General features: G+C 38.7%; 1 protein-coding gene and 1 pseudogene across 3 annotated transcripts in view; one reads left to right on the top strand and one right to left on the bottom strand.

Annotated features, from left to right (window-relative positions):
• The first annotated feature begins 2379 nt into the window (after positions 1–2379).
• On the top strand, positions 2380–3722 carry LOC119545117 (annotated as a pseudogene).
• Positions 3723–6681: 2959 nt separating this feature from the next.
• LOC119505609 (serine/threonine-protein kinase MRCK alpha-like) overlaps positions 6682–21046 on the bottom strand; it is an 82778-nt gene continuing 68413 nt past the window's right edge. The window contains exons 1-8 of one of the 3 annotated variants that reach the window (XM_037798442.1): positions 20062–20155; positions 17219–17300; positions 14173–14235; positions 13722–13800; positions 12760–13356; positions 10101–10198; positions 9144–9228; positions 6682–7984 (exon numbers count right to left, since the gene is read on the bottom strand). In XM_037798442.1, coding sequence (XP_037654370.1) covers positions 7845–7984; positions 9144–9228; positions 10101–10198; positions 12760–13336 — 900 coding nt within the window. In that variant the 5' untranslated portion in view covers positions 13337–13356; positions 13722–13800; positions 14173–14235; positions 17219–17300; positions 20062–20155 and the 3' untranslated portion in view covers positions 6682–7844. Of the gene's footprint in view, positions 7985–9143; positions 9229–10100; positions 10199–12759; positions 13357–13721; positions 13801–14172; positions 14236–17218; positions 17320–20061; positions 20202–20852; positions 20990–21046 lie in introns of those variants that run through there. The other 2 variants (XM_037798441.1, XM_037798440.1) reach the window with 2 other exon arrangements.

Below are 21046 nucleotides of genomic sequence, written 5' to 3'. Positions count from 1 at the left end.
AAAATTGACTAGACAAATTGATTTTAAGTGCATGCCAAAAGTCTTTAATTTACTAATACGAGAACAAGCCAGGTATCAAAGGAATGTGCCATTTCAGAGAACGTGCCATTTCTGTGCATATAGAAAGAAAGAGACTACTTATATCAATTGCAAATTTGGCATATATCCTAATCCATTGTGCCCCGGGAAAGCTGCAGAAGGAAACTCTAGGCTGCCTGGTGTCAGGGTACATTTCAGAAATGGAAAACAATGCTACAAGAAATCAGTGATATGGAACCACCTGTGGTTGCTAACTGGAATAATAATGTTTCATTTCACAACAATCGTGTTTGAAAAATCCAATTAACCATAGAAGTCTGAAGCAGGGTCAGAGGTCAGACAGCAGAGCATCAAGTAACAGGTTTTGCCTTTAAAAAAACAGCCACCACTGAATTCCTCAGTTAGTAAAAATGCAGAACATATTTTGCCTGTCCCTTAGTTGGTGGATTTTCTTTTTGTTTTGTCTGTAATAACTTTCTGAAACAGCAGCAGGAAAGGATGGCATCTGTGTGTTTGTGAGTGTGTGTGTGTGTGTGTGTGTGTGTGTGTGTGTGTGTGTGTGTGTTGTAACACAGCTCCCAAGTTCCTTCCTGCCTGGAGGTTCTCCCTTATACGTAATGGGTATCACCCCTGTTGCAGGGATTTTAGGGGAACCCTGACCCGTTTTTCCTCCCCTCACCACCACTATGAATTTCCAAAGCTGCTCCCTCCCTAAGTTGCAAAACTTCCCATTTTCTCTGATCTCCAAAACCCCCACCTATATACCTCATAGAGAAGTTCTTGTTTTCAACAGCTCCAGCTAGACTAGCTATAAGTGGCTTTAACTGCCAAGGTATGCACAATTAAAATGACAGTTAACCTAAAAGAAAACTTTGCCTAATTATAACAGCAAAAATCCCACTCACTGAACTGTAACCCAAATGCTCTGCTATGCTTTGAAACTGCACCCTGTGACCAAAACAACTCCTGATTGACCAGTATCCCCTTATCTTGTTTTGCAATCCTGAATTCGGGGTGTCTTTGCACATAGCTCCCTGAAGTCGGGCACCCTTGCACTTAGCCCCTTATTGATTCATATACGTCAACCCAGAGCTAAACACCCCAAATTCCTAACCTATCTTGCTGAACCAAGCCAGTTCTAATCAGTTAGACCGCCTGACATGCACAGTAGCCCAAATCTGTAATCACTATGCTTACTGGGCATTTAGACTGTTTTTGACCTTATTTATCATTTAAAGCAGCTTTGCTCATTACCCTAAGCCTGCCTGCCTTTGTTTGAACGTTATAAAATATGAGACGTTTCTCCAGTTTGGGGATACAGAATTCAGGAAACTGTCCTCCTGTCTTCTGGAGGCTAGCCTTTGCCAAATAAACTTTTTCTCTTTTCAAAATCCCCCGTGTCTACTGATTGACTCTGTGCCCACGGGGTGACACAAGTTGCTGGAGAACAGTGAGGAGCCAGCAGGGAGGGCTGGGAGCAACCTGCAGAGGAAGTGTAAGAAACACAAGCAACCTCAGGAAGCAAGGCCAGGAGGAGGAAAAACCGCCGAGAGAAAAAGGAGGAAAGCAGAGGGCATAGACAGCCCCGGGAGAAGCGGGAGTGGGAGGAGCGTGGGAGCCGTCGGGGCCCCAGCGCTTCAGGACCTGCAGGAACCCGACGCCTTCCCCGAGCGGCTCCGGCGGGGGACAGAGGCGGCCTCCGGCGCCCTGAGGGGAAGGTGAGTGCTCGCCTGATGCGCCCTGAGCCAAAAGAGACACCCAGACTTCGGGGGAAAAAAAAAGAGCTTTATTGCAAAGTAAGCCGGCGTTTCACATCTGCCTCCCCGAAGGAGAGAAACGTGGGTTTTTATTAAAATCAAAGGAAGGTGGAGACAAGGATGTTTGGGATGTTGGCATATGGAGATTGGTTAGTAACCATCTAAATCGGCAACTCCTAATTAACTATTGCCATTGGCTGTTTAAACATTCAAATTAGGGACTGCAAACTAGCTGCTTGGTCCTTTACTGTGACAGGTGGGGCCCAGAACATGTGCCCGACCTGGTTGGTAAAGGACAGATCTCTCCTTTCTTTTTGGGGTCTCGTGTTTCTTTTTCCTGTTGGTCCTGCTCACTTTGGTTCCCTTTACAGGGTAATTTTTGTGTTTGGCGGTCGCTTACAGTTCAGGGTCCCTGTTTCAGCGCATGCACAGCAAAATGGTTTGGAGGGCATTTTAGATAAACTGGGCTCCAGGATCTGGGCATTTCGGGAGCAGGAGGGGGCCCTTGGCTGGGTAAGCCTGGGGTTCTCGGTCCTGGACCTTATCAGAGAGAGCCTATGAAGAGGGTGGAAGGCCTCAGGAGATGGCTGTGGAGGGCTGCAAAGCCAGGGGCCCGGAGTTGCGGAGGGAAAAAAAAAAAATCCCGCCTGGAGAACTAGGCCAAGCAAGAGCAGAGAAGCTGGAGGAGTTGGAGCAGAGCTGGCTGAGGAGTTCCTCTTCCAGGAGGTGGAGCTGAGCCGCAGGAGCGCGAATACAAGCGGCGACTGGGGAGATCTGGCCCCGTGGTACCGCGCCCTGGGGCCACTGAGCGGGCGAGCTGAGGATCTGCTGGAGGAAGGAGCGGGCGCCCCTGGGGAGGAGCAGCGGCGCTGGGGAGAGGTAGGGCTGGGGGCAGCCGCTCTGAAGTTCGGGCCCCAGACACTGCCTCCCAGGAGCCCATCGAGGGCAAAATGGGCTCGGGAAAGACCACCCAGATGCCTCAGTATCTCTTGGTGGAGGGCTACGCAAAGAAGGGGATGAAGATTTCCTGCACCTGGCCCCGGAGAGTGGCCGCCATGGCATGGTGGCCCGGTGGCCCGGGAGATGGGTAAGAAGCTTGGGAATGAGGTTGGGGGTGCTTCTCCCTGCTGACCCCACCAGTTACAGTGTGGTGATGGTGGATGAGGCTCACGAACGGACCGTGCACACTGACAGCCTCTTGGGGCTCACCTAGGATGTCAGGTGCTTCCCACCTGAGCTCAAGGCCCTGGTGGCTTCAGCCGCCCTGGACACTGGCCGTTGTTCCACGTTCTTTGAAGATGCCCCCGTCTTCCAAATCCCTGGACTCAGGATTCCGGTTGATGTCTTCTATACCAAGACTCCAGAGGCCGACCACCTGGAGGCCTGTCTGTGCTGCATATCCACGTGACCCGGCCCCCTGGAGATATCCTGGTGTTCCTGAGGGGACAGGAGGAGACTGAAGCTGCCTGTGAGATGCTCCAGGATCGCCGCCGCTGCCTGGGATCCAAAATCCGGGAACGTCTGGTGCCGCCCCTTCCCCCCAACCTGCCTTCTGACGCGCAGGCTCGCATCTTCCAGCCCACACGTCCTGGGACGCGAAAGGTGGTGGTAGCTACAAGCATTGGGGACATGTCGCCCACCATCGAAGGCATCATTTTATGTGCTGGATCTAGGCTTCTGCAAGCAAAAGTGATCCGACCCCTCCCCAGGCATGGAATCGCTCCGTGTCACACCCTGCAGCAGGGTCTCAGCCAACCAGCGAGCTGGGCGGGTGGGCCGGGTGGCTGCAGGGACGTGCTCCCGCCTGCGCACCACCTGGGACGAGGAGCCCCAGCTCAGCAGACCACGGTGCCCGAGGTTCAGAGGTGCAGCCTGGGCAAGGTCGTCTGTTACAGTTTTGCAGAATGTTATCACTGGGGAAGTTAGTCAAAGTGTTCAAACCAGCTCTGTCTTACAACCGAATATGAATCTAAAATTATCTTGATTAAATTTCAATTTTTAAAATATCAGGGCAAAATATTTGAACAGGAATTTCACAAAAGAAGATAAAGAAAAGCCAATAAGCTCGCAATAAAAGATGGACAGCTTCATTATTTCGTTGAGAAACAAATTAAAATCATAATGAATACCACTATACACCATTTAAATAGCTACAATTAAAAAAATAAAGGTGGGAAATACCAACTGTTGGCAAGCGTGTGCACTAATTGGAACTCTCCTTGCATTCTCGGTGGCAATGTAAATTGGAAATTTGAAAAATAATTTGGAAGTTTCTCGTATAATTAAATGTATATTTAACAAAGAGCCTACAATTCTATTCACAGAATTTACCCAAGAGAAATGAAAGTATATGTCCACATAAATGCTTATACGTGAATGTTTATAGCAACTTTATTCATAAGAGCCCAAAACTGGAAACAATTCCAATATCCATCAAAAGATAAACAGAAAAACACATTTTGATGTTTCCATATAACATATCTCTCAACAGTAAAAAGGAATGAACTTGACACATACAAGATAGATGAAGCTCAAATACATTATTCCAAGCAAAAAAAAGGCAGACACAAAATAATGTATACTCGTGGTTCCACATATGTTAAATTCTAAAACAGGCAAAACTAATCTATAGTGATAGAAAGAAGATTAGTTGGTGGTCTGGGGCCAGTGCAGGGAGACTGACTGTAGATAGGTTGGAAGGAAATTTGGGGGAAATGGAAATATTCTATATTTTGAATATGGTGATGATTGCATGGGGTGTATATATTTCTCAAAACTGAACCAACTGTCCACTAGAATGTATTTTGTACTCTATAAATCATACCCCAAAATTTATTAAAAGATAATGCCACAGTTTTATGTCATAAGTAATCCAGGCTAACAGCTGAACTGGTAGCTCTTTCAGAGAAATTCCTTCATATAGATTCTTTTAAGTAAAGTATTTGACAACGTATAAAAATATTTAAGATGGATTGAGTGTTATTGTTAATATCACTAAGCTATTCAAGAAATCACCAGGGTAACTTACATAAAGACTTTTCATTGTACTCATGTGTGCCTTTAGCTGAATCCTGCACAATAAAAGGCTTGCCCAGATGTACCACTTATTGTATTGATTAGCTTTGTTATTACCACTATAATTGTTTTAAATTCAAGAGGTCAAAGAAATTATTCATTTATAAAAATCTCAGAATCACTCTACCTGTGACATCCTTCCATAATAACCACTTTCTATAAAATACCTGCCAAGAAATAAATGGATTCTAAAGGATTGGCTGTTATCATGATCATCATCCTATCATATAACAAGGGGAGCAAGTGCACGCACCTGCTGTGACAACTATGACCACAAGGTGGTGCTAATATCCACCACTGCAGCCCAGAAACAGCTGAGGTCACACACAGGGCACTGGACTAGGCATGAATTTCCCGTGAAGAATTTCTCTGAATAAAGCTCAAATTACCCTAAAACCATAGCACCCAGCTAAGGCGTAAATTACTGTAAAGAAGAACTGTGTTATACAGATAAGGCCCTCATTATCCTAAATAAGATCTAATGGATCCTAAATAAGTCCTGAATTATCCTCAATAAGGTCTAAGTTATCCTAGACCCACTTTACTGTACTTAGATCAGGATTTCTGCATCTTGGCAATACTGACTTTTTGGGCTGGAGAATTCTTTGTTATTGAGGACTCTGTCCTATGCAGCATCCTTGGGCTCTAACCACTAAATGCTACTAGTGCCCCCCTCTTACACATTGTGACAACCAGAAAACATCGGCTCACATTGTCAAATCACACACACACACACACACCCCAAGGGGCACAGTTGTACCCGGTTGAGAACCACTGCCCTAAATAAGGTCTAAATTACTGAAAAGGCCAGTACTATACTAAATAAGCTCTGCATTACTCTAGATGAGTGGTTTACGAAGTAGAGCATACATCAGAATCACTGCATTGGGTGGGGTTGAGCAGATGCGTCGATGTAGATGAGGGGGTGACATGGGTGAGAGGGTGAGCAAGGCTGGCCTTGCTGGGCTGTGGATGTGCAGCCCCTTCCAGCGGGCTTGTTAAAACACAGACCCCCGGAGTTTCTGATTTGCATTTCTGACATCTTCCCCGGTGCCTGGTGTTGCTGACGCAGCGGTCAGAGGACCATACTTGGAAAACCACGGCCCTGGATAATAGCTAAATTACCCTATGCCAACCTTTCCCTAGAGAAAGCCTGCATTTCCCTACCACCACCTTATCCCGACTGAGGTTTATGTGACCCCAGGCCCAGCCAGGTGGAGCTGAAATGGGGCTGCTCCACCTCACCACAGAAAGAGCAGTTAGAACAGCAGGGTGTGAAATCTGGAGGTCCACGGGGAGCGGGGCTCCAGAAAAGATATTCTAAATGGATTTCCTGGTGTCAGTCCTTCCTTAGTCACTCCTCAGGCCATCTCAGTGTCCTTCTAGGCTGTAAATGGTCAAAGCAGCTTCTCACCCCCCCCCCCAAAGGGAGGGAATGCCCAGCAACAGAAAGCTCTCCACGAAACCTCCAACCAGCCAACACAGTGATTTTAATGTGGTGGTCAGAATCATTAATATTAGCATTGTCAGTTGCACTTATTAAGTGCCAGAGATACAGTTACTGAAAAAACAAAACCACTTCAACTGGTCTAGTGGCTATGGAAATCCTTCTTAACTTAATGTCCCCACCCCACAGGAATAAGACTCAAAAATAAGGGTCTTTATTATCATTTTATTTATCATCAAAGATACAACCATGAGTTTACTATTAAAATAAAATCTCAAAGCCACTTTAATTGCCTTAAATTAAATTACTTTTAATTTAACTTAACAGTTAAATTTAACAATTAATTGCACTTTAATTGTCCCTTTCACAGAAATCTCTCAAAACAAAATATCTTCCGACAGAGAAGATATTAAACACACTTGAGTTATTAATATTTTATTACTGAGATAAAACCAGGAATTTTTCATAGGAAAAAAAGTAAAGAACAACTTCTAGTTATTACATACATAGAAATACCTCTACATAAAATACATGCCTGGAAACAATGACATTTTTAAGTTCTTGGGTATAAGAAAAGCACAAGTCTCCTTGAAGGCAGCTGCCAACTCTGGAAGTGGCTAGTGTGTGTCTCTTCTTTAAAGATGGAAAAGGGAATGTAAAAAGGACAATAAACTTAGATGAATACTTTGTGAATTTTCATGTTTAAAATTAGAAGAACTTTAGCTGTCCTTTGGAAATTATTACTTTATTGGAAATTATTAAGTTAGATATTACTAAGCAAATAGCACACTACTGCAATCAACTTTGAAAGACAAAGACAAAATTGTATTGGTGTTTTTTTCCAAGGGAAGCTTATAGACTATGTCCAATTATCAACTTGGTGAATGGAGAGGAATAGTCAGTTCCTCACAGCTATTTTTTTTTTAAATTAACTATCTTAAAGTTTTGGTGGAAATGAAGTAACCTTCACAAGCCACAGACATCAAAGAACCTCCATCCTATTATATATTTTCCAGGTAATTCTGGCTCTTTTAAAAGAATCTTTACTACTCTAGAAATATCCCTATTTGAAACTATTATAACTATGTTTCTCCCTATTCAGTTATAAAAATTACCACAAATTAATTGATCATTAACAAAGATTGTCTTAGAGTCAGAAGAAAGCGGATCCAGAGTTAGAAAGTAATTAATCTATAGGCATAAATAGTGCTATTGATTCCTTCATAAAATGATTATGGAATGTACTTTATAGTGCACATATACATGTTTGTTCCATATTTGCATTATGCAGAGGCTTATATACAAAATTTCAATCATTTCACATTTACGAAGAAATGAATCAACATTTTACACTTATATTCATTTCATACTATACCATAAAGGTTTTCTTTAAAGTTTTCCTGACAAATAAACAGATCACTACTATGAACAGAGGTTTCTGCCTTTCAGCGATGTCTTTTTCTTCAGATTAAATGCCACGCAGTCTGCAAGTGGTCCTCCCAGCCCTACTCACGAAGGGATGCTGATTAGAGATTTGGTTCCAGCCGCTTCCGTGGCATTCCTTTGCCTTTTGGAACTCTGAAGGAGTAACGGTGCCTATTGTTGAGGTGTTGGACCAATTGTTTCTGATTATCTGACTTCTCAGGAAGTACCAGCTCATCCCGATCTACAGATATTTTAAAACAAAGATAGTGCTCCTGAAACTGTTAAAGTGCTTCCCACCCATTAATCTCCAAGAAACTTATAGTTGTTAATGAGCTACGTAAGTATCATATTGCTCAGATTTTTAAAAGTTAAAAGTGGACGGTTATGTGAAATTCAGCCAGAATATAAACAGAGCATAAATGAACATCCTTTAATGTTCAATTTAAACAATACTTAAATCTATTATTATTTTATCTTAAAATGACATCATTTTCCCTGAGAAAGCAAAAGCTTTGGCGTCTTTCCATTTTAATTTGCCCTCACATTTCTATGCTAATTTTTCACTCCTACCAGATTTTTATATCTTCTGGGTGTTAAAATATTCTGCTATGTTGCATGGTAATTAAGCATAAAGAGCAAGGCTTTCTGTGAATGAAAGTAATTGCAATTATTCTAACACAGCTAAGTATTTTTTGAGGCCCATTGCAGGAAGAGGAGGTGCTGAGGAGGGGGAGGCAGAGCAGTTTCTAGTCCTCATAGTCTCCTCTGCTAGAGGTAAGAACAGTCCCTAAATGATTTCTCTTCTGATCTTAGGGGAAGCTGCAATTCTCCCCTGGGAGGCCGGGGCCCACCTTGTTTTATCTCTCAATATCTAGAAGTAAACAAAACTGCCAGCCAGAAGCTCTCAACAGTGTCTTAAAATGGAATTCCAAAAAGAAAAATAAGACGGCTCCACTCACGTATTACACCCTATAATAAAATGAGAAAAAAAAGAGAGAACTCTGTTGTGGCTGGAGTTTAAAAACAGAGGTGGGCTGTGGAGTAAATACGCACTCCTTCCAGTGTACTCCAGCATGGGGCACTTCTAGACCCACGTCCTGTTGGGAATGTGAAAGACTTTTCACAATTAGCCACATAAATGGCGATTGGTCTTTACAGGTTCTTATGTCTGACTATGTCTAGATAAACCTTGCTGCAGAGTAACTGGAGGACATCAGAGGTAGACAGTTTCAGCTGCAAGCTAAAGGAGAACTGCTGTTTTCCCTCGGAGCTTTAAGGGTCAAGAGCACAGATTTTGAAGTCAAATTTAAAAATCTTGCCTCCATCACTTACTAGCTCTGTGCTCAGCTAGATATATGGTTTCTTAGAAGTAGTTCTATTAAAAATATATATTTTCTTACTTGTCATCCTATTTTTGAAATATATTAATCTAATTGTCTCCAACTGTAAAATATTTAGGGATCCTTCATGATTCAGGGGTCGAACCTAAAATAATAAGAAACAAGATTACTATTTCAACAAATCCTTTAAAAATTAAGTTTTAAGACTAATTGCATATATATAAAGCATCAATTATCAAGGCATTCCATTTAAACTCACCCCTCCATTGTTGTAGTCTCAAAAAATACAGAGACACAGAAAAATGTCAATCAAGGGAAATACATGGTATTACAAACTCATGGCAATGAAATTTCAAAAGCATGGGCTAAAAAAAATCTGAAATTACTAACTTAAATAGAAATATATTTAAGTTTCAAATTTCTTCATCCTATCCCTGTAAAAATTCCTTTTTGATGGTTCATGCTATTTATACTCTACATATACCTGAATTATTTATTCTTAAATCTTCAGTGGTCTTTCTTAACAAAAATGTCAGTTTTTTACTTTTAAATTTCTATTTTTAAATTATTAGTAGTTGAGATACAATTTTTTATGTTCTTGTAAATCTATGAAAGATCCTAATTGACATTCTTAAATACACCTTACATGCTTTTTCTTTTCTTTAGCCTGTGAAGTCTTTCTTCAGAGGATACAAAATTATACTGTTAAGAGACAATTGATAATAAATAAAAGTAAAATAGCTTTTTAAACTGAATGTGAGAAGTAACATCTATACTGTACATTGATTTATTTATATCATGACAATCCTATTTTATATAATATATCACAAAATAGTATATGTTGTAGTGCAACTAATAAAATTAACCAATTTGATTTTTGGTATCTTTTTTTCACTTTTAGTTAAGCCTCTGGATTAGCAAGTGCACATTACAGTACATTCAATGTACAACTGAATGTTCCTGTTTCCATTTTTCAACCAGTAATTCATCAGTCACATAATCTTAAAGTCAAGTTACCTTCTTGAGGGGGACAGTCTGAATCCACTCCATGGAGTTCACATCAAAGACGTCTACTGCATTTTCACTATATACTGAGAGGTACGGGGCATTGTAACCTGGGAAAAGGAGAGGAGGCAGCAGCAAAGGTGGGCTTTGTGATTAATTTTTTAACTGAAATTTTCATTGAGATAATTATAGATTCAAATGCAGATTAAAGAAATAGCACAGAGACATCCCTTGTACACTTTGCCCAGTTCCGCTCAATGATAATATTTTGCAAAGCTAGGACATTGATGCAATTGACCTACCAATGTTCATCAAATATCCCCAGTTTTACTTGCATTTTTATGTGTGTGTAGGTATATTAAGTTCTGTACAATTCTACCATTTCTGAAATGCAAAGCTAAACACATGAGTCATTGTATAAAACAAGGATTGTAATCAGGATCAGATTACAATCCTTCAGCCCCATCTCTGTATTATCATCTTGAACTCCATACTTGGAACACTCTGAACTTTAATTAAAGTTCCTCAAAAAAAAAAAAAAATGCTGTGAAGATGGCCAGTTCCTTTATACAGAGTAAATGGTATAGGACTTACCCTCCCACCATAAGTAATTACTAAACTGGACAAAACATATGAAGTAACTATTTTCAGGTGTTGGTTAATAGACTGCACAGGACTGCAATCCCTGAAAGAAAGGAAAGTCATGAAGTGGGTTCTCCATTCCCCCATCTTTCTGGGAAAATGGACCCCAAGCATAAAATGGAAGTTTTGCTGGGCAGAGGAAACAGATTGCTCATTGTCTGGTATGTGGGGCAGAGTACCAGAGAGAACGGAACCGCAAATAAGATGCACAAGAATTCTGCACAGCAGTTCCCTTGAGGTCTTTGGCCAAGTCCAAAGTTGCACATGCACAGAGCAAAACTCCACAAGACCTTCTTGGAGCACTGGGGTCTGAAAAGCACAGGGGCTGGGGAGACACTGGATTTCTGACCTAGCCAGCGTGGACATTGGTAAACCCTGGGCATTCAGTTGAGTCTCTAGAAAGGAGACTTTAGGAGTAATGAATGTGTCCTACAACTAACGGAAAGGACAAAATAGACTCATCCTAACAAAATCTAAATCCAAGCCTCAGAAAAATCAAGATGATCCATGAGTAAACTATCTTCCAGAACAAAACTCAATGTTCTCTAGAGCAAGATAATATCCAAAGTTTCTACATCATATCATTCATAATGTCCATCAAAGGATAAATGTTATAATACATGGAAAAAATAGGGAAATATCACCATTAATCCAGAAAAAAATATATATACAATAGAAGCAGATCCATAGTTGAGCAGATGAAAAATAAAATGGATCAGCAGATAGGGAAATTCCAGGAAAGAAATGGAAATTTCAAAAACATATTTGGAATTCCAGAACAGAAAAATACAATACATGAAATGCTTAGTATTTCCGGGACACAGCAGGAATAAAAATTGGATCAATGAAATTGAAGACAGGGTCAATGAAAATTATCCAAAAAAAGGCAGAGATAGGAAAAAGAATTTTAAAAAATAAAAAGAGCATAGGTCATTGACCTGGGGACAATATCAAGAAGTCTAATACAAATGTAATTAGATTTCCAGAAGGAGAGGAGTGAGAAAATAGGTTAGAAAATTTCTTGAAAAGATAATCCTAAACATTTTTCCAAAGTTAATGAAATGCATCAACCCCCAGATCCAAATAGTTCAGTGGTATAAATACAAAGACCACATCTAAGCATATCATAATAAGATTGCTGAAAAACAAAGATAATGAGATGACCTTAAAATTCACCAAATAGAAAAGAGATAGGGGAAACAATTAAAATGGTTGACTTCTTATCAGAAACAATGGAAGGCAGGAGACAATGGAATGACATTTTTAAAGTGCTGAAAGAAAAAAAAAGTTTCACCTTTTTGGCTAGCCTTCCCTGACCCACCTATTTGCTCCTACAGAATTCTGTTCTCCCCCTATTATATCTCTTGTTTAATTATAGGTCTCATCTCATGACTGTAATCTTCATGCAGACACAGGGTATGTCTATCTTGTTATCATGTTTAATATTATGCCTTTAGCCCTTAGCATAGTAAGTTGTTCATGTTAAGTGCTCACCTACTATTTCCTAAGTGAATAAAATGGCTATATTTAATTTTGTAAATGATTGCCTGAATCAATGAAAACATGAAATAGAATAAAATTATTTAGGCACATACTATGTACACCCTAAGTTAAACTTAAAAAAAATTAATTACTATTTCTTATGGTATATTAATGCTTATGAGTAATTTATTTGATGTGACCAAGAAGATACCTATTTAGGAGCATTACAAAAAGCAACAACTTGACTTAAGAATATATTCAAGATAAATTATCCTATGACTATAGAAAAATTTAAATCTAAGTTAATTTCAAGTGTATGACTTAGTTGCAACACCATGAGAGTTATGCTTCTTAAAAAGACATAGAGAAATTAAGAGAAATTCCATTAATATTGTTTAAAAAAATAAAACCATCATTAACAATATGGATTTCTGACCTAGCCAGAGTGGACATTGGTAAACCCTGGAGATATTTAGGAGATAAAATTGTTTGAGAAAGGCATGAAAGATACAGATAAATTAGTGAGCAAATTTTAAGATAGCCTTACAGCAATAGTTTGGAGTTGCTGGCCACATCAGTTCCATTGGCCTAGACCTGAGGCCCCTGCTGTCAGTGTATACCCCAAGGCTCTTAAAACACAACAGATATTCAATACTGGAGATCTCAACTGCACAGAGAGCATCCACTGGTTCATGTGCAATAAACGATAATGTGGGATCGTGTGAATGGAGCATCCTGTATGGGATTCCTTCTCTCCTCAATGGGTATCTCAGGAATCCGGACTGGAATCCCACACAAAGCTGTTCGCTGAAGATAGCCATCCACTGGACATGGGTGGGCACATGGATCTCTTTAAATTTTCGGTGGGAAATCTGCTTGCTTGGAAACAGCTCATAACAGAGGACTTGGCTTTTCCTGGCAACACAGAGGCATGTGTAGGCCCCGTGACACACTGTGCCAGAAGCCATGGTCTGGCATCCTTTGGTTTCTGCCAGCTTGTGAATGTCGGTCTTTCGCCCGTCCAAAGCCAACATGGGAAACAGGTGCACGTGGTGATTTCTTCCTGAGATCACTGCAGCCATCTGGCCACGTGGGATAAGCTCAATCTGATGGATCTTCTTCATGTCACCAACTTGAATAATTTCTACACAAATGAACATAATTTTACAACAATTTGCAAATACAGAAGTAATTTGTATTTACTTGTTTTGACTCTTCTCCCAATTTTATCCAAAAGCATTTAAGAAAGGTTCCAATAACAACAATCTGATAGATCTTCTAAATGTCAATGGAAATGATTTCTCTACAAATAAAAATAATGGCAAGTTGCCTTCAAATGAACAATGATTTTTAATTCTCTCCCAATAATTAACCCAATGGATTGAAGTTGGGTTCTAAAAGATCACAGACACAAACTCACAGGGAAATTTGAGAAAGATAGAGAAGGATAAGAGATTAGAAATCATATAGCTAAAAAGTAAAGTAATTATTTAGAGACAACATAATTACCTTAATAATTCCAGATAAAATTGCTATAATAAAGCACTAAATTTAGGCTCCAGATTCTATTCATGTGTCCTTCAAACAACTGTAAAAGCAAACATACAACAAAAGCAAGGAACCCTGCTGGAGTTTTTTATAGCATTACTCTTTGTGGTGCTAATATTACAGTTGAGGATGACCGGGTTGGGGGTGGGGGGATTGAGCAGAATTTCCTTTTCTTTCAGGCACCAACTTTAAGACTTACTAAATTACAGTGGAATTATTAGATCAAATCACCTGTGAAGATATTTAGATTCCAGGAGGAGTACAGAAATTAGAAACATCATCATTTGACTTGAAAACTCATTAAACTTTAGGTGGAAGGTTTCATTTGCAGAAAAAAAAAAGAGAATAGATCTGATAGTATTACTATTATTAGAACTTAAAGTTATTCCAGAAGAGTAAAGATGCTTCTTACCATCTATGGTAACATGAACAACAAATAACCCTTCTTCATTTCCCAGAGCGATTCTTTTGTGATCTGTATTTGACATATAAACAAAAACATCAACCTTTATTTGGGGGGGAAACATGAAATAAAGCTAATAGAGTAAACTGAAAAATTTTATCAATACTGAAAAAGTTAGACAGATTTAACAGATATAAAAATGAACAGGAATATAAGAAGAATAATTAATTTGCACTATTGTGTTTTCTTTCAGATTGTAGAAGCATACTAAAGCATGACTTTTCTAAATAAAGATCATTACAAAGTAATCTTTATGAATACTTGAAGAAAGTATACTATTCAAGTAATGATATGCTTTCAAAGCATTCAAAATAAATGGCTGTTACATGAATAAAAAATTCTACAATCTAATTTTTCAGTGATCAGGGTCTGAAAGGTAACCGTGTTGGAGTGTATGTAAGAATATAGCAAGATTTAAACCTTCAGGTATCAAAGATGGTATTTATTGCGTGAAGGCCTTAAATGCAACATACCATAACTTTGAAATGCAGGAATAATCTGCATTTAGCACACGAGCCCAGTAATGCTCAAAGCTGTTTAGTAGCTCACTCTGTGTTTCACAAGCAGTAAATAGCTAAGTGGTTCTCATGACATTTGGGAAATGCAAATATTCTTGTTTATTAACAAAAGCTTGCATGTTGACTTTAGTAATTTATTTATTGCTTCACTTTCTATTCATTTATCTATTGAGTATTGGGAATTGGGATATGAAAGACCATTCCTGCCTTCAAGTTAGACAGTCTGCAATTATTATACAGGATCACAACCTAATACCCTGGGGACCATATGTGTTGTGGAACTCAGAAGTTTTCAGATGGCATAACCATATACATGTCAACACCGTATTATACAATCCCCTTAGTGGGGTCTGGGGAAGCATGATATAATCAGATATATTAATTTTTTGCAGAGAATACAATGAATAGTCACACCAAGTATCAGCCTCATGTCAGTTAAGATCAGGTTTTGCTGCCGGGCGAGCTGTGAATAAACTTAAGGTTTTCTAGTTTCAGTTTTCGAATTGTGGGTAAGGGGGATACAAACCTAGTTGGATAGAGGTTATATAAATCCATACCTATGATTGCAGCTGCCTGGGTGGTTTTGATCAGGGGTAGAGTGCTGTCGTAAGCCTCTTTCAGAACATAGACTGAGCGGTCTCTGGAATGATTTTTTTTCAAAATCTTGTGCAAGTCACTCAGCACTCTCACCCACTCACTCTTCTCATTCTTGCTATCTGCTAATATTGGGATTGAATATTTATTACTAGGTGCTGAGATCTGGGAAGCTGTGACCTAGAACAATTTAAGGAATAGCTATGTTATAAGAAAGCAGATACTCTTTATGCTAGCCTGATTAGCATTTTGCATTAAACTCACCATTGGTAAGTGACACCTCTAACACAGTTACTCTCTTCCTGGTTATTAGAATAAACGGTGTGACTATCAGAACCCAGGGCAAAAGCAAGAGTCAGATACACTGTAAAATATCCCCTTCACGTCTACTTTAACCCTCATAAAAATAGTGGCGTGCTGCCACTAAATAATATATTGTACTTCATCAAATGAAAATAATTATTGCTCATGTGCTGACTCTGCACTAGGAACAACTAGGAATTTCCATGTATTAAGTTATTTCATCCTCACAGAACCTCACCAGTAGGTACTATTATTCTCTCCATTATACAGGTGAGAAAACAGGCATAGAGAGAGAGAACCAGGCAGTCTGATGCCAGAACCCACTCTCTCAACCTCTATATTTCATCAAAGACACAGCTTTTGCACTTTTTGATATCTCTGAAATGGTAATATGTCTTGCAGTTGTGAACATATTACAATTGTGATTATCAGGGTTTTTTATTTTTTGTCATTAAGTTAGAAACATTCAAGAATACTTATGCTTTTGGCTGCTATGTGCCTGTAACTTAATTATTAGTAAATGGCAAGTCAAACTTATATATTAAAAAAAAATACATTATTAGGCTAGCAGAACTCTAAATTTATATATAAAGCTTTCCTAGTAAACATCAGTTAAGCAGCAATGAAGCAATAAATTTCCACTGTGTTACAGACAGCCAGGTCTTTGTAGGGACTGTTTGTTGGTATAGCAGAATCTAAATAGTTATATATCATGGGCTGAGAAACTAAGAATCTCTCTGTCCAGTCTTTGTTAAATACAAGATTCATAGACTGACTAAAACCACATGGGTCAAATGAGGAGACAGCAGACCTTTCCTCTCTTGGTCATTTTATTTAACCCATTCCAGAATCACTTTAATTTTTTACATGCATTTTTAAGAGTGGAGCCTCTAATTTTGTGACATTGCAAAACCACATACTTCCCTGATTTTTCCAAGTGGTTGTCTTGATTTGAATTTGAATTATGGCTTCAAAATTTGTTCCAGAGGAAACTATTTTTCAAAGTGTCTCTATTTTTAGCAAACATTTACATCCAAATTGTAGTCTACACAGTCCCATGATAGGTACAGTGGAGACAAAAAGGAAATGAGACTTGGTATCCATACCAAAGGAGATTTTTCCCCCTTAGACACAACCTGGAAGCATGTCACTTTTGAATCACCTCTCTTTCTCTGACATTTTTTCCTTTTCTTTCAGCTTTCCAATACAGTCCTGCTTTTTAAGTCACCCTGTTTTCAGCTATGAATCTGATACCTGTCCTGTAAACCTTAGTGTAGCCTGAATGGACAACCTCAGGAATATTTGCATGTTAAGCCTCAGATTTACCTGTGGAATGAAAGACTGTGACACATGCAGAAAACTATTCATAGTATTTTTGAATAAGAATGGGGGATAGATTGGGGCAAGTAGGAGCAAGGAGGAAGTTCCCTTGCAGCATTTCTGAAATCTCAACCTCCAGTGACCTTCAGCCACCCAGGAACATTAATTTCTGTGTAAAGGCAAGGCATGAACTGAAAAAAAAAAACAACAAAAACAAAAACCATATAATCAAGTGAATCAATTGCAGCATGCATGCTTACTTTAAAGATACGGGACAGTTCCTTTCTCCTGACAGGAATAAAATCAGAAGGCCAGATGGAACCGACAGAAAATGCTCCATCCCTGGAGGAAAAGTAAAACACTGAATGTGAGTAGAGTCACCAGAAAGTGAGTAAAACAATGCATAAAAAACAATCCTAAATTTTAATTTCATTGTTATTTTACTGATGATAAGGACAAAGTCCATGTTGAGAGGTCACTCAAGCTGTCACTTGACACCTGGTGCCACAGTATGTGATGGAATCATCCAAAGTGTCTGCATAGGATGAAGAGAAGAAGGCCAAGGATAGAGTCTAAGGGACATTAAGAGGGAGGTGTAGAGGAACCTAAAATATTCAGAACTTTCAGTGGAACAGAGAACCACATTGCATTTCCTTCAACAGGATATGCTCACTACAAGTTCACAGACGCAGTATCCTTTAGTAAGTGCTTCAAGAATGTCTGCAATGATGTCAAAGAAAATGGCAGCATAAAGATTTCTAAAAATTCTCTTCTCCATAAAAGCAATGATAAAGTTGGCAAAATTTCTAAGAATCAACTTTTACAGAAATTAGTCAAAGACTTGCAGCAATCCAGGGAGGCCTTAGTCAAGGAAAACAGCCAAATCTTGGTAATAATAGTGGTGTTATGACTTGCCTCAATGCCATTTTCCACTCTCCAGCTCCACAGTGGCCTTGGAAAATGGCAGTCCACTTTCCTGGTGCAGAATAGAAAGCACTGGACACTGGAAGATGCAAGAGAGAGCAGGAAGGAACAGCAAGGAGCCGGAGCTTTTTAAAAGCATCATTCCAAATGAATTGCCATTCTTTTTCCTGCCTGGTTGTTCCCTGGAAGACTCAGTTTACAAGACTCTCTGCGTCTGACCTGATTCAGAGTTCAACCAGTGTGAAAAGCTTTTTCCCTGGGGGACCATTTATAGAAAATAATTTCAGGCAAGTCTTTTAATTTCATGGCTACTGAGGCATAGTTTAACAACTGATTTCTCTTCAAAAACCATGGAAGCCAGAAGGCAGTAGGATGATATATTTAAGGTGACAAAAAAAAAAAAGACTGTCAACCAAGAATTCTATACCCAGCAAAACTATCCTTCAAACAACTGGAGGAGAAATCAAGTCATTCCCAAAAAACCAAAGCTGAAGGAATTCATTGCTAGCAGATATGCCTTAAAAAAAAAAATGCTAAAGGGAGTCCTACAGGCTGAAATGAAAGGATACTAGATACTGGACTCCAAAGGAAGAAATAAAGAGCACTAGTAACAGTAGCCACAGATTATATGCAGGTAAATGCAAGTAAATATAAAAGGCAGCATATATATATTTTTTTGTTTATATCTCTTTTTTCCCTATCTGTTTAAAAAGGTAATTGCATAAAGCAACAATATAAATCTGTGTTGATTTACAGTGTATAAAAATGCAGTGGTTCTTTGAAAAGATTGACAAAATTGACAAGCCTTTTAGCTTAACTGACTAAGAAAAAAAGAGAAAAGTCTCAAATTACTAAAACCAGGAATGAAAGAGAAGACATTTCTACCAACCTTACAGAAATAAAAAGTATAAGGGAATACTATGAATATTTTTATGTCAACAAATTAAATAACCTAAATGAACTGGAAAATTTCCTAGAAAGACACAAACTACTGAAACTGACTCAGAAGGTATAGAAAATCTCAATAGACCAATAACAAGTGAAGAGATTGAACGAGTAATTAAAAAAAAAAACAAAAAACAAAAAAACTTCCCACAAAGAAAAGTCCCAGACCCAAAGGATTCATGGGTGAATTCTGCCAAACATTTAAAGAAGAATCAATACCAATCCTTCACAGGCTCTTCCAAAAAAATAGAAAAGGAGAGAACACTTTCCAACTCATTCTATGATGCCAGTATTATCCTAATACCAAAACCAGACAAAACCATTACAAGAAAAGAAATATAGACCAACATCCCTTATGAATGTAGAAGCAAAAATCCTCAACAATATACTAGCAAACCCAATCCTGCACTATATAAAAGTATTATACACCACAACCAAGTGGGATTTATTCCAGGAATGTAAGGTTGATGCAACATACAAAATTCTATCAATGTAATACACCATGTGATTAAAACAAAGGGGGAAGCCCCACATGTTCATTGCAATAGACATTGAAATATAATTTCACAAAATTCCACACTCTTTCATGATAAAAACACTCAACAGACTAAGAACTGAAGGGAACTGCCTCAACCTAATAAAGTATATCAGCCATAAAAAGGAATGAAGTGTGAACCCAGAAAACATGATGCTTAGTGAAAGAAGCCAGTCACAAAAGACTACATACTGTATGATTCCACTTACCTGGAACATCCAGAACAGGCAAATCAAATCCACAGAGATGGAAAGTAGATTAGTGATTGCCAGCAGCAATGGTTGGTCACCTTGTTTATATACTAAAAAACCCAGTCACACACTTTAAAATGCTGATCTTTATGGTATGTGAACTATATCTCAACAAAAGGGTGCTTGGTTTTGAGGTTTTATTTCCTTTCCTACTGAATACATACACACACATATATAAACACACATGCATATGTATATAGTTAGAAAACAAACTGTTGATGAAGAAAATTCTTACTAATATCACAAGGAACATAGTTCATCCCTAAAAGATGGCGACAGCAAACTTTAGGCAAAATCTATTTTAACGTTCATAGGGCAAGGGAGAAAATTAGAAAGTTAACATAAAGTTAAATTTAAATGGGAATAACACTTAGAGAAAATATCAGAAACCATTTTTATTTCCAGATTTTTTTATAAGGAAAAAAATATTCTCCCTTCCATAGCTTACCTCATGTCAACTACTTGACTCACTACGACACTGGGTTTCCATGTTTTTTCTTCATCTATCTCATACAGAAAGAGTTTGAAGTCACATACTATAGCCAATACTCTCTGCCATCCTTTTTTCACTCCTGCTTTCTTTGGTATCTTTAGTTTTGATTTTTTAAAGAACAAATGAAAACAAGTCCAATGGAAACATCAATTACTACCCAATTATTACATATGAATTAAAACAAAATGTTTTTATAAACCTGTCACTTTTCTTGCTAAAGATACAGAATGGAACTCTATAATATGAATGAAATTTTAAAAAACAAGGCAATTCCTTCGAGGGCAGAATGGCTTTTGTGCTGTGGAAGTAAAAGTGATACCACTTCAATTAACACCAGCAGTTCTTTCAAATAACAGTCACAGCTTTGCCTCTAGGTAACATGAAATTCAAAATTGGTAGCACCATGCCTCAAATTCACCTCAGATTTTAAATATTTCTCAAGAAGTTTGTTTCACATTTAGTCTTAATTTATCAGTGCTGACCAGCAGTCAAAGCTATATCTGTAGGAAGGATTTCAGCATTTATTCATCCCAAGGCAAGGACTAAACAGAAAACTTAGAGACATTTCAGAATATCCTACTGGAGACAGCTAACTTCTGTTCCAAAATCTTCTTCTTAGTATGAGACACATTTTCAATTGCTTTTTTCAGCCACTTACTATTTCCAACAAATATTGTGCTTACAAAGTCAGAGGCAGTTAATAAACTTTTTAAGAGTTCATCTAAATGCAAAATACTGACACTTACCCAGACATGGCCTTCGTAAGCTGTTCCCGTGCCTTTCTGTGGGTCTAAACAGAGAGCACTTTTCTTCTGTTGAGGAGGCACTGGACACACTCTTGGAACTTTTTCCACACAGGTTGTGTGGCATGAGAACCCACATGCTTTTCCAAGGAAACAAAGAAATATGATTGCAGTGGATCCTCCCTTGTCCTCCGTTA

Source organism: Choloepus didactylus, chromosome 10 (genome assembly GCF_015220235.1).
Source record: "Choloepus didactylus isolate mChoDid1 chromosome 10, mChoDid1.pri, whole genome shotgun sequence".
Classification (NCBI taxonomy): Eukaryota; Metazoa; Chordata; class Mammalia; order Pilosa; family Megalonychidae; genus Choloepus; species Choloepus didactylus.
Note: the sequence above shows the minus strand (reverse complement) of the source record. Positions and strands in the feature narration are given on the sequence as shown.